This window comes from Pseudopodoces humilis, chromosome 7, assembly GCF_049639895.1.
Source record: "Pseudopodoces humilis isolate 2021_Gansu_Grassland_sample_001 chromosome 7, ASM4963989v1, whole genome shotgun sequence".
NCBI classification, from domain to species: domain Eukaryota; kingdom Metazoa; phylum Chordata; class Aves; order Passeriformes; family Paridae; genus Pseudopodoces; species Pseudopodoces humilis.
This window is the reverse complement of record NC_142206.1, coordinates 47,257,188-47,271,443: the sequence shown is the minus strand read 5'-3', so window position 1 is coordinate 47,271,443 and position 14,256 is coordinate 47,257,188. Positions and strand designations below refer to the sequence as shown.

At 42.6% G+C, this 14,256-nt stretch overlaps 1 protein-coding gene across 2 annotated transcripts in view; it reads right to left on the bottom strand.

The window, feature by feature from the left end:
- The window catches only part of SLC24A4 (solute carrier family 24 member 4), an 88,205-nt gene extending 80,896 nt beyond the window's left edge, over window positions 1–7,309 (bottom strand). For both annotated transcript variants that reach the window (XM_005520182.2, XM_014249717.2), the window contains exons 1-2: window positions 6,631–7,309; window positions 4,222–4,329 (exon numbers count right to left, since the gene is read on the bottom strand). In XM_005520182.2, the coding sequence (XP_005520239.1) occupies window positions 4,222–4,329; window positions 6,631–6,787 (265 nt within the window). In that variant the 5' untranslated portion in view covers window positions 6,788–7,309. The remainder of the gene's footprint in view (window positions 1–4,221; window positions 4,330–6,630) is intronic.
- Window positions 7,310–14,256: the final 6,947 nt, after the last annotated feature.

Below are 14,256 nucleotides of genomic sequence, written 5' to 3'. Positions count from 1 at the left end.
TGAACCAAATTGTCACCTATTTAAAATCAGGGTACCTCATGAACTGTCCATGGTTGACAAACCACAGGCAAGAAAATCCCACTGCCTCTTTCAAGGCCGCTCCCTGACTAGTGTCAGAAGACAACGGAAATATATTCCCATATATCTCTAATTAACAGAATTAAAAAAAAAAAAAATCTATCGGGGATTACTTGAAAATATTCACAACAGCAAAAGGTCTGGATCAGTGGTTTAACAGCCTGACATGCCCCAGAGGCACATGGTAAGAAACATCATGACACCCAGGCACCCCACCTTGGATGTGCCCTGGAAACGGTACTTGGAGCTCTGGAGGACACGGAGTCATAGGAACATTTTGAAACAAGAGGCAAGCCATTGGAGCAGAGAAGCTACAAATCAGACTTTCTGGGCAGATGGCACTGCAAGCTTGCAAGCTGATGGCAGATGGAAGCGAGAGCTTGGATACAGCGAAAAATTCAGTTGCAAACTAATGAGGTATGTTAAGATGCTAGAGACGACTACTCCTCTTTCCTCATCCCTCTGCCTCAAGTGAGGGTCAGGTCAACTCCTCCCACAGAAATCTACCCAGAGCCATAAAGAAAAGGTAGTTTGGTTTCCTTCCAAGAGGAAGCCATCCAGAGAGTTACTCAATACCACATAAATATAAGATTCATAATTCAAAAATCCCAAGCTCACATAAAATTTCTGAAGTCCACAACCTTCTACATACATTCTTCAAGCCCTCTAGCCTCCAAGACAATATAAAGACCAATATCTTATCACAGCAGAGAAGCTTTCAGCAATGGGGAAGTTTAAAGCCAGGAATGATCTTTAATAGAAAAATGCTACAGAGCACATTAACTGTAGTGAGGATTTGGTCCCTGTCCAGACTAGAACTGAGGTTGGCTTGGTGCTCCCAAGGCTCCACTTCCTTCCTGCAGCTGACCTACAGTTCCCAGCTGCTATGGGACAGAGAAAATCTGTAACTTTTCATGATTGCAGAATATTAGTATCAGAAAATATGTGGAGCACCTCTTAAGATATTCAAGATTATCCTCTTGGTAAGTCCTCTGACACAAAACCCACAAGTTTTCTTCTCTAGTTACACACACACAAGTGTATGTTCTTGTCCTCTTTCAAAATCCCCTGGTTCTTTTTTAAAGCAGCACTGCTGAGACTTTAGCATTTTTTCTCTTCTGAGAAAATACACATTTTCTCACAATACATTGCCCCAGATACATTATCAATGTTTCCAGAAGAACACAATACAAAATTATCTACTTCAGCAAATGAGACTAATCTCAAATAGTGTAGACTACGTGAGTTTATAGAAGATAGCAGCTCTCACAAGCTTCCAACATTACTTCTAGAAGCTTATTTGGGAGTTTTTATCCCAAGATATATTACAAAAGGTGAGCCTTGCTTGCCAGTGTCATGAAGTGCAAGGAACTCCTGGTCTTATTAACTTCTATAGCTGCCATTTCTAACAGTAGGGACTTTTATTTTTTTTACTTACATGTAAGTAAGAAAATCCAGTGAAATGGTAAATATATTAACTTCACTGAAAGCCTTTGGAAAAAGGGAGGTAAAGCTGCAGACTTGTGTGGGAAGCTAATGAAAAGGGAGCACAGCAATGACACAAGGGATTAACAGGCTCTCAGCAAGAACCTGCATTTCTCAAGGTAGTATGAAATTCTTGTATCCTAAACACACATATATAAACATCCACATAGCAAAATAAAACTGCTATATACCGTACACACAGCCATGCAGTGGTACAGCCCCTCATGCTTAGAGCAGACACAGAAATGACGCAGGTAATAATAAATACATCTCATAGAGGAGCCTACAGGGAGCCATGTATTCATATGCCAACTGAAAATCCACACTCTCACCAATCTTCTATGCAATCTCCATCAAGTCTCTTGACCTTTCCTGGGACTTCTCTCTCTGTAGTCATGTGATTACACAAGCTACATTCCCACAGAGACGAGCTATATTACTTGCTCCCTTCCGATAGGCGCTCGATCATTGCTACCCTCCCATTGCATGACAAATCTCAATCCCTGGCTACCAGACAAGAATGAAAAAAAAAAAAAAAAATAGAAAAAAACACTAAAAAACAACAACAAAAAAAACCCCAAAAACCACCAACAAACAATGCTAACCCAAATCTACAGAAGTTCTTACTGGGCAATAACAATAATGGGTTTTTAGGGACCCACTCCTGCCCCACAAACACCAACTCCAGCTGTTTTCAGATGTTCCTTTTATTTGCAGCTTACATCTAGTCACTCCTACAAGAATCTCAATTCCTCCTTCAGCTGCAGAAGATACAGTGATAAGCAGTACATAACTGCAGAATAACAGGAAGTGATTAAAAATGCTACAACTGCAATCCTGTGACAGATTTGATCTGTAAATCTGTGTTCTCACTGAAGAAACACTTTTTAAATGAAAGACTACTACCAATACTGTGATTAGACATTATTAATTTAATGCAAGTATTGTGGTATTTTTCTTAAAACTTCAGCATCCTGAGGCATATTTGGGCCTCCTTTGTGTCCATCTCTCATGGTTACAGAGAAAAATGCACCTCAGAGACCTGAATTTCAAAAAACCACGTCAAAATGACCCAGCTGTATTTATCTATTCCAACTGTTCTTCAAGTAATGACTTACGTCATTATTAAACTTATGACTTTAGAAGAATGGAGGAAGCGGAACTATTTGTTTTAAACACGTGAAGAAGTCAGTATTGCTTCTGCAGTTCCAATTCACATGCAAGCATGTTTTTGCTTTTGTTGTTTTATAATATTGTGAAAAAGTTCTCATTCATGCTAAATGGAAGTGTCCATCAGAACTTTGACAGGTATCTTTCTGATCTATCTTCTATAATTTTTGCTGCCTTGACTCCAAGTGTGCTGCCAAGTACGTGCTCAGACATGATCACACTATGCATTCACATATATGGAGGAAAATGAAAGAGGAGTGACAAAGACTAGTATTTTCTGACTATTCATCAAGAACCATTATGTGTTTCCAAAAGGTCTTTTTTGTGTTCTTTCTTGTTTGTGAACAACTTTGACAGATAAATCAAGAGCATCATAAGGTTACAGGTGCAGAACAAAGCAAACCGACCCACAAAGTTCTTAACAAAAGCACAGGGAAGTTCTTGGACATCAAAAGGATATAGTTAAAACTTTTGGACCCATATACTTTGAGCTGTGTTCTTCTAGTTCTCTCTCAGGAGTGTATAAGCACACTAGCGATCCTCAATCCATACAACTGGCACCTCAGTATTACAACAAACGTGTAAGTGAGGGCAGGAATACTGCTCCAAACTCTCCTACTGCCTGGGGCTGACAGTATCCTAGAGCTCATGCTGACACTGTTGGTGAGAAGGCACACACTCCAGTGCTATCACAGAGTTGATCAAAGAGTTACATTAAAAAAAATAAATCTGAACTTTAAATTAACTTGGCTAGTGCCATTGGCAAAATGTCTCATCTCCCACACACCATAAACCACACAGAGGCAAGGAGAGAGAGAAAGGAAATACACACTGGAAAGACAGATGGGAAGATGAAAGCATTGTGGACTAACACTGATACTAAAATGCATCATCCATTCCTGCCCTCAGTCAATTCATTTTGCCTGGCCAAGATAGACATCCTGAAGTAAAATGGATTCCAGGGTTTCCATATCACTTACCTCATCAACCCCCTCCACACAACATAAATTCCTACTCTGAATACACAGTTTATCACTAAACTAGCAAACCATGATTAACTGTGACAGTAATGAACATAAATCACTAAGCACAGATGTCATCTGAAACACTGCATGTTTAGCTACCCATAGTTTTAAGAGGAGCACACCTCTCATGACTTGTGCAATATACACACATCAGCTGGACAGAAATGAATAATCATCAAAGGAACAAAACTACAGAAACTGAATTGTCGGCACTAGCCTCACAATGACCCCAAAACATTCCTTTATCTGAACATTACCTTTTGCCTTTAATACATAAAATTGTGTCATTATGTAACACAATAAACCTTATTTCTACACAGAACAGTCCTGGTTTGCGGGAGTTTTTTTAATTTTAACACTGATGTTTATACATCACTGCAGCTTGGTCATGACAAAACTACCCAACACATCTTAAGAGCTTACAGGACACTATAAGCATTATTACAAAGTTGTCCCATCTTACCTGGCTCTGTACAGTTCTCTTCATGTGTCCCATTAGGTGATGCCATCAACCTTCTATTTCTCCACATTCCTGATACAATGCCTCTGTCTGGAACAGCTGATTCTTGGCCTACATTAAATAAAAAGACATTATGCCCGCTAGCACTAATTTTTTCCTCCATCATCCCAGCTGGATTACGTGTGCCCACTAACAAGGAGCACAGACAGACCACCAGAATGCAAATGGGGAAAAATCCAAGGTGTGACTGGAGCACATGCCAACAGACATGTGCTAGGTGCTCCTAGCTCCAAAGGGTGCAACTAGGCAGCATATCCAAGCTGTTGGCATATTCTGGCTATCAGAACTATCAGAACACTTGGCTGTGACCCACAGCAGGAAAATATTCAGCAGCAAGCAAATGCTGAAGCCTGTACCTGTGAAAGTCAACACTTGCAGCTCCTATAGATGAAACCAGCCCAGCTATGCTGACATGAGCAAAAATCACACTTCCATTTAGTCATCTGTACTTGCACATATTACATTACTGCTTTCATGAAAAAATAAAGTGCATATGGATATGTTCCAGTTACATTTTAGTTTATTCTGAACTTTTCAGTCTTGGGTATGCTTAATAATATCAAACCATTTGTAATTTGTCAAAGAAAATGGAAATCACACTGAATTCTCACAAGCCTTAAAAAAATAAAAACTTTTTTAGAAGTCAATGGAGCTTTTGGCAAAACACATATTCCAGAAGCGTTCTCAATGCAACCTGCTAAATAAAGTACAGGAGCACTTGTGAGATCATGTACCGTATGCAATTATAATAACCAAAGAAAGAATAGAACCTCTTAATTAAACCACTTCCACCTCAACCTTATCCATTTCACATGTACATATTGCAATAACAACAAAAACTCTTCCTTGGCCAATTTTGGAGTTTATACTGTCATCACATAATGCCTGTGTTTTCTTAGTGACTCCTGGGAAAAGAAATCGTGTTTGGAAGTTAGTTTTTCCAGAGTAAAATATTCTGAACCACAACTGCAAGAAACATAGACAACAGATGGTCAGTGTTTATGGATAATATGTACCGCAAATTAGCCAGCTGAAAAAAAAACCCCACCTGATGCAGCATACTATCAAAAATTAGGTTATGAGGGATTTAGTTGATAGCCCAGGAGATTAAAAACTTTCATTAGTCATGACATTTTTCATGAAAACCTAAAAAAGTTGTGGAAAACAACAACTGCAACAAAAAAAACCTTCAAGCTATGCAAACATATTCATAACCTCATTACTTGTTTCAAAGTTGGAAAAAACAAATTGAAAGTTTTAAGATGAGCAATATGCTAATATGGTCTAAGGCACCAAATTCTTAGATGGACGGCTTGTTGCCATCCTAGATACAGCTCAAACAAGCCAGTCAATAATTTAAGCACAAGAGCATTACAAACTATGACAAGTTTCAGCAGATTTTTCTTCCCTAAAGCACACACTCGAACTTCAGCTTTAATTTAAGCAGATGACCCATTCTAATCGTGCTGAAATCTGAGTTTCTTATATTAAGTGTAGATGCTTAGCCGATTTTGTTCTTAAATCTTCAAGGACTGTTGGCAGCCGTACCTAGAGACCCAAGTGCTGTCCCAGAAGCCTTAGATTTTGCATTTGAGGGATGTGAAACATATTGCAGGATGAGGGCTTGAAGCTGCACATTTACAGCCCAAACTGTGCCAGCAGGCAGAGGAACAAATGGGAATGATTTGGTTAATTATAAATGCATCAGTTTACCAAAAGAGCACATGCACAAACGATGCAAAAGACTGCTATAATACTCTACAATACGCAAGATTAGCACCATTCCTAGCCTAAAATGCAGAATTTTCTGTCACAATTATACTGTAACGGGGGGAGAGGTGTTGGGGGTGCGTGTGAGATTGAGAAAAGAAGCAGTATAGCTGATGGAGCTTTACAACCTCAGGACAAAACGAAAGGCAGCCCGAAGTTGCAGAAGGTGCACTACAGGCGGCTGGAGAGAACTCCACTCCAACGCAACGGCAGGGGGGAAACTCCTCCAGGGCCGTTCCCAGGCACAAAGCTGTCCCGCGATGCCCGGTCTCTTCCCGAGCCGAGCGGGGCGGCGGGCTCGGGAAGCCACGGACGAGCAGGCGCCAGCGGCGCAGCTTCCCCCTCTCCCCGGGCTGGGGCCGCGCATCCGCCCGGCACGGGGCTTTCTCCCGAGGAACCCGCGCTGCTCCCCCGCCCCGTCCGCACGCCGGGCCATTCCCACTGGGACACCCCACACGGGAACAGCCGCCGCTTGAAGCCGCCAAACCCCGGCAGCCCCGGGGCGGCTGCAGCCCCCGGGCCGCCCCAGCCGCCCGCCCGGCCCTGCCGGGCTCAGCCGGTCCCGCCGCCGCTGCCACTCACCCGCTCTGGAGAGCAGGCTGGACATGCACCAGGCGAAGAAGAGGATGGCGCAGATGAAGCCCAGCTGCTGCAGCAGCATCTCCCGCCTCTTGCGAACTTTCCTCAGCATAAGCAGCATGGTCTTCGGAGGGGCGAGCGGCGTCTCCTCCAGCTCCATCGGAGCGAGCGCGGGCGCCGAAGGGGTGGCCAGTGGGTCGGTGGGAGAGCGGGGATCACTGCCGGCGGCTTCCCGCGGACGGCTCCATTTCGGTCGGGCTGCAGCGCGAAGAGAAGCCGATGCCCAGGGCCTCAGGTCGGCAGCGGCGCAGGGAGGGAGAGGCAGGTGGCGGCGGGCGGGAGGCGGCGGCAGCCCGGAGCGGGGGGGGAGGCGTCGCGCTCAGGGGCCGGGCTGAGCCCCGCGCCCCATGGCCGGCGGCGGAGGAAGCGGCGCGGCGGCGCCCCGCGCTCCTCGGGCAGCGGCCGCCCCACAGCGCGCCGCGGGCTGCGAGTCAGCGCCGAGGGACGGACACATCCATGCGGCTCCCCGCCCGCCCGGCCAAGTTTGAAGTTTATCCCTTCCCTTGCTCCCTCCCTCCCCCGCCGCCAGCCGGAGGCGGCAGGTAGGCGACTCAGCCGCGGCGCTGAGAGCGGCTGCCAAAGCGCGCTGAGCGCGGCGCCGGGCGGGCACTCAGCCCCGGCGGGCGGCTCGGCCCCTTCTCCCCGCCCCTCTCCCGCAACTTTCTGGGTGCTCCTCCAGCGCCCATGGCAACGCGCATGTGCCCTCCCCCACGGGCGGGCTGGGGGGAAGGAATTAACTGGTGAAATTAATCCGCTCCCCTAAAGGGCGCAGCAATGCCCCGCTCTCGATGTCGCGCTCGGTGGCCCCGCGCGGAGGGCAGCGTGCAGCGGTAGGTGCCGAGGTGCGGGGCTGCAGCGTACCCGAAGGCGAGCGGCGCCCCGGGGCTGGCGGGGAGCTCCGGCGGCTCGGGGCTCATCCACCTGTTCCGGGAGATGCCTTTCAAGATGGGCTTCCATGGGGAGAATGGCGCTTCTGCGAGCAGTTTGCGCTGCAACGAACGCGTGGTGTTTAGGATGACAAATTAATGACCCATTTTGTGAAATGGTGGTTAGTTCCAGGCTGTGCCCCGGCGATTTTTCTTTTTTTAACTAAAATTTTATGTTTACATTAATTAAGTGGTTAGTGTTAGCCAACGAGTGGTGGGAACTTCCTCCTACAGCACGCACATCGGTTCTGTATTCCTCCCAGAAACGCATGAGGAAGCACATGTAGACAAAACAGGATTAACTCATCTGATCTTCTTTTCAATACAGCTTTTGGTTTACGACAGAAGGCCTTTCAGGTGATTCCCTCTGGATCACTGTCTATGTTCTTCAGAATATACAATACGTATCTGGCATTGTTTGTCATGGTTTCATAATTATAATACAAACAGCCTACATAAACAAATAATCACAAATAAAATATCACCTTTCCTCTGTTTTTCCATAGTTCAAATGTGTTTTCTAGTTTTTCTTGTGAATTCTATCCACCACAGTAAGATGCAGAGTGCTCAGGGTGCTCTGGTACACGGTGCATGTGAAATTTCTCTGGATCTGTGCTGAAGACTGCCAATTGTCTCAAGTGCAGAAGGCATTACTCAAGCTGGAGAACCGAAGAGGAACAGTGGTGTTAACACTGTTGCTTCTGTACATGCAGGTAGCTACAGAAACTTGAGTATCTTAACTGTCTAAGCTCCACAGGCACCTAGGCTCTGGTAAGCTTTTGACGTTCTGATTTACATTAAAGCAGGAAAACAACTGCATGTCAGAAGAATGGCACTGAGATGTTCCAGTCTTCTCTCTTTCATTCCCTTTATAGCTGCTGAGAGAGGAGAAGTAACTGTGAGAGCACTTACCTACTACAAAAAATAGTAATTGAGAAGATTGCAAATCAGGTTATGTCTCTTGATTTCTCTCCATGGCCATCTAGGAAACCTCGAAGTTGAACAGTGGAAGGTATCTCTGACTGAAAGAATTTACGGGTTAATTAGACACAGAGGCAATGGAAGCTGAATAAAGGCAACAGAAGGTCTTAGATCAGCACCTTTATTTATAGTGGACTTGAATTTTTCATTGAAGACCGTTAAGTTCCAGTGAAGGTGTTGGTTGGCTATGTCAGTAGAGATGCCACTTTGTAGCCTGTGGTAGCAGCTGTGAGCTAATTCTTCATGTGGCTTTCCAACACCTCTTTTCTGTGACTAAAGCCTCCCCATCCACTCAAAGTGGCAATGCAAATATTAGTCTGCCATCCCCTTTTTGCGTGTTTAATGAGAGTTGCAGTGCTGACAAGACTGTAGTTTTCTGTATGAAGATTTTATCTAGCAATAGAAGGATGGTGACATTGGAGGGGACTGGAGAGATTTGTTGGGTTTTCAATAAAATAAGTTTATAATCTGCTTAGAATAATGGAATCATTAAGGTTGTAAAAGATCATCTGTAAGATCATCAGTTTCAACCATTAACCCAGCAATGACATATTCACTACTAAACCATGTACCCGAATGCCACATCTACACATTTTTTGAACACTTCAGGGTTTGTGATTCCACCACTTCCCAGGGAAGCTTGTTCCAATGCCTGACCATTCTTCAGTTGTAAGGTCTTCAAAGAGGCTGTTCTAATGGTTGAGTCTCTTCTCACAACTGATGAAAGTTGCTTGTGATTTTTATGTTTACTGTGTTCATTCATTTATTTACTCTTTACACTGAAGACATTTTCAAAGCCATGGCACTCCAGATCTCAAGAGGTACTGATGTTAAGATGTGCAATGATAAGTTTGCCACATTTGAGGTAAATTTGTGTCTGGGACTGTTGTCTGGAGTTGAGGCTGTCATTCACAGATATTCCATATTTGTGTCAATGTGTTGTTTACACAAAGACTGTGGAAGTGAACCATTGTTAGCGGTCCTGAGTTTCGCATGTGAGGGATTTTCATTAATTCTGTCAGATCCTATGAACATCACATGGATCAAACCAAAGCACGTGGTTAGTAACAGGAATGCAATTATAATATTGCCTTAGACATAGTGTTTTTCCTTTTTTTCTGCTGTTACAAAGCTGTCTGGTTTAGAGTAAACAGTTAACTCTTTAACAGTTAAGAGTTAACTGTAGAAACTATAGTTAACTATAGAAACCCTGAAGCCTTCCCTGTCAACCACTGAAAGCAAGAAACAAGAACCAAAACAGTGAAGAGTGCTTTTGTGAATCCTTTACAGATGAGAAATCTGCTACCCACGAAAGCAGTTCTCAGCCTGATGGTGTGTCTCTCCCTTTTCCTGTGTACACAAATGAGGCAGATCAAAGTTCAGACAGTACTAATCTCCTAATACAAGCTTCTGATTAGCATTTTTAATCAGTCTGGTGATCACAGGGCAGCCTCAAAGTTGTTCTTGAATACTAAACTTTCAGAACAGAATTCTGAATCACTTTTATTTTGCTGAGGGTTTTTTGAGAAATGTGTCAGGTAACTCTCTGTGTAGGTTATCTCAAAGGCAAAAGGTGTGCTGCAGAATTCAGCTCCAGTTACCCCTCACCAGGAGGGTCTATTTGAGTACATTTGAGGTATTCACATGGAGGTTGTTACTGGAATGATGTCCCAACACTTTGATCTGATTTAAGACATCCATGACGTGTATGAGGGTACAGTGATATAGTGTTGGGCAAAAAAGAAGCAAATGTTTTCTACATAAGGTGACATTAGAGAAATTTGCATTTATTTTTTAAATCTTAAATTATTGGTATCTCTTACTGCAAGCAGAACAATTGTATATGAATTCAGTGAAGACTTCCATTAATAGTTTAAAAGCAAAAGAAAAGTAAGACACACATGGTTTTCTGAGTGATGCTTTCTCAGTGAGTGGTTTGGTGATACCTCAGATGTTCTGTTTCCAGTATAATCAGAACAAAATGTTTTCCAGACTAGGTCTAGGATTGCTGAAGGAATTACATTTTGAAAATTAAAGGTATATGAGAAATATCATCAAAACAAAGTGTAGAGGAAGAAAATATTAAATACCAACTTGTCTTTAAGCCAAACAAAGAAGCAAATCTTCTTTCTTACTGCTGCGTTTGTCATTCTGATAATTTAACTTTTGTGTATGTCCCATGCCAAAATGTCTCACTAGATGCACATACTAATGTTAGTTTCATCTAGCACTGCCAAATGTGCTTGTTTTTCATCTCAAGCACAATTAGTATCTTGAAGTGAGAAACAGCCAAAAGGCTTTGAATTAGGGAAGTGTCTCACAGGAGATCCATGTAAGCATCTCATCTGAGGAGAAAATATTGCTGCTGAGAGTTGAAGGAGAAGTATGTTTGGATTAATTTTCTGTGGCACCCCTAAAAGGAGCAGAAAAAGCAGCAGCATGGCATGGTTACTGGAAGCTGAGGCCCTGTTAGCTGGCCATGAAGACTGTTCCAGCACAGAAGAGTTGGGAAGCTCTGGATGATTAGAAGGTGATGGTTTGTGACAGGTACCCAAACAGCCCTAGGAGCCTTTTCAAGTCTGACTTTTCTGACTGATACAACTGGCATCCCAGTATCAGCCCCTGTGTCCTGTCTGCAAGGTCAAGAGCTAATATCAAAGAAAAGCCAACAATGTTCCCTTAAGAAAGAACCCAAAAATCTCCCATAAGCCATAAAAAAATAACTTGGAGTAAAGGCATTGATGAGTAAAGAGACTGGGATCCTGTCTTTGCTAGCTGGCCCAGGTGGTTTGTGTAAGGAAACCACACAGAGAACCTTAGTTTGGCACTGTCCATAATTACTGTCAAGGAAGAAGCAATCCTATGTTTATTTAGGACCTAGTCCCTGGCAAAGGAGGGCACACAAATATGACTTGACAATTTGCAGAAAGCAAATCAATATTTAAGTGTTGAACTGTAACTCCAGGCACCCTACCTCCTTAGGTGTGTATATATATACCCAGATGATTCTTTAAGTGCTGCTAAAAGGTGCTTTGCTGAACCATACTTGAAATTTAGAAAGCAGATCCATTGTTGGCATCAGCACTGTGGATTCAGACAGAGCTTCTGTGATGGGTAAACCCAGAACTGGGAGCACTATATTACAGAGAAGCTCCAGCTGTAGTACTCAGGATTTATCCAGGTGCTAAGATCCTCCATGTCTTTATATGCATTCTCAGATTTTTATCAGTTCTAGTGCAGAGTTGCCACTTGTGTTATTACATAGTACTTTTGCATGCTTCAAAGGCAAAAGTATTCCTTAATAAAGTTATTTCTATAGTTAAACATTTGTATTGCTTTCTAGGCTGTAAATAACTGAACTGTGAGCCAAAATTTAAATGACAAAGAAGTCAGTCTCACATTGTAGCATGGAACCACATTTTCCTTTCACTTACACAACTCCTCCCTTGTGTTTCATGTCATGCAATTTTCCTGCTGTTGTTTTCTCTTTAATAATCTTGGGTAATGCTACTTTGTATTTCTGATGAGCATCTGTGTTTATATTCAAGCTTAGCTAGGACCCACACACTCACCAAGACCCTACTTGGGAGTTTAACAACAGTCTGCAGAGATGCTACAAGCAGGAGTTTCTCATATCCTTCATGCCATGATCAACCTCATATAAGCACAGGAAGGAGGTCAAGCTGATGCATATAATCTTCCTGCACACAGTAATTACAAATGGTACCAACCACATCTATACACTTGCTGAGCATCTTTGAAGTACAAGAAAATGAGCTGACTCTTTATCTTCCACATGTGCTGTTAACACATTTTAGTTTAGGTACATCAGCTCTATTCATTTCTCCAAGCCCATCAAAATGTCCTCTTGCAGGACGGAAGAGGAGACATCATGCATATCAGTGGTATTTAATTTGTACTTCTGCTCATAAGGTTTCAATCAATGTCTATCCAAAAAAAGGGATTTTGTTAGAAAAACCTGAATATTTGCACCCTTAAATCAATAATATCTTAACATCTCTGTTTAAAGCCCTCTAGATTTCTCAGTGATACAGGGATCTGATTAAATTTTTGCCAGATTAGAAGAACTCATGCACGTGCATAAAGCCATACTGAAACAGGTTAAATTGCAGGGACTGTTACACAGTATATGCTCTCCACACAGATACTGTCTTTCTCAATTTCTCAAGTTGGCTGTCTCCAGTGAATTCCAGTGGCAATTAACTTCACTATGTTTTCATTTTGCCACTGGTTTTCTATTTCTCTCTGCTCTCACAGTCACTTTCTCTTCTGCCTATTTTTCTGTTTCCCTTATCCTTTCCCTCTGTTTGCAATACAGCTTTGTTCCCCACTTTTGGTTTTCTAGACCCAGTGCAAATTTTTCATTTCTTCCTCTTTCTGTAAACAAAATTCTTTTCTCCTCTTCAAATCTATACATGGGTTCAGCTCAGTATCAATTCTAAGCCCTACTCCCAGAGGACTGGGGAAGTTTGACTGTGCTTACCCTTTACTGTGAGGAATGAGGTTAGCTGACATCATGCTGAACACAAGGGACTGGGGCTAATCACAACACTTTTTTCCATCAGTATAAAACACATTTGTTTGCTCTTCATAATCTCATTCCACTCCCAGATAAAGAAACTAAATTCAGCTCCAGAAAATGCTCTCCCTTTTTCTTCTTTGTGGAAAGTTTCGTGTGTCTGAAATAAGTGAAATTCAAAACAGCTACTGAGGAGACATCTTCACACACCTCAGTCAACCACACTTTTGTTCAGCTTTCATACCTACTGGGAATTCTTTTCAAAACCCTTTGCTAGTCCCTCAGAATGAGAAGGATCATTAACTAAGCAAAAATTGATTCATTACAGTGAGAAAAATTTTCAACAGCTATGTTTTGTTAGTCGAAACCACAGGCTGCTGTGATCTTATGAATACACAGGAGGAAGCTTCCTGTGTATTTGGAGAATTCTTTCACCAAAAAAAAGCCTCAGTTGGTGTCAGTGCTTGAAAGCCTGAAGGCCAAAGAGGTGTAGTGAAATTCCTTTTGGGATAGCTGGGAGAGATTCAACAGGGCAGCTCCTTTCCTTCATTAGATTAGAAAGAGAAGAAGAGCAACTATTCATCCTGAATGACTGGAAAAAAAACAACTGCAAACTCCAAATGCTGTATATACAAGTGCAGGAACACATGTCCTGATGACCGATGTCCTTGAAACAATATTGGAAAGGTGAGCACTGTCTTTATTCAGTGACTTGTAGAACACATCTTGAAGGAACCTGGAAAGGTCATCTTGTTAATTCCCTTTTCCTAAGGCAACACCAGCTCTCCCTAATGTTGAGTGGGCTTGTTCTGAAACTTAATACCCATTTTTATACTGAAATTGCTGTTTGACTGCCTATCAAAGCTTTTAAAATAAAATTATGGTGAAAAATGTTAAGAAAATTTACACCTCCTACTTTGGCTGGCATCTTTTTTTAACACTGCTAGTGAGCAGAGCTTGGGTAGTTCTGGGAATTTTCCTCCTCATATGACCATAGATTTTTAAAAACAAAAGTTTTTTCTATTGAAAACCTCCAATGTTAAAGCTAAAAGGAATCGTAACTGTCAATCAGAGAAGGGGAAGAATTTCTTACCATTCATTTCTGTAAAGCTAGTAGAAATC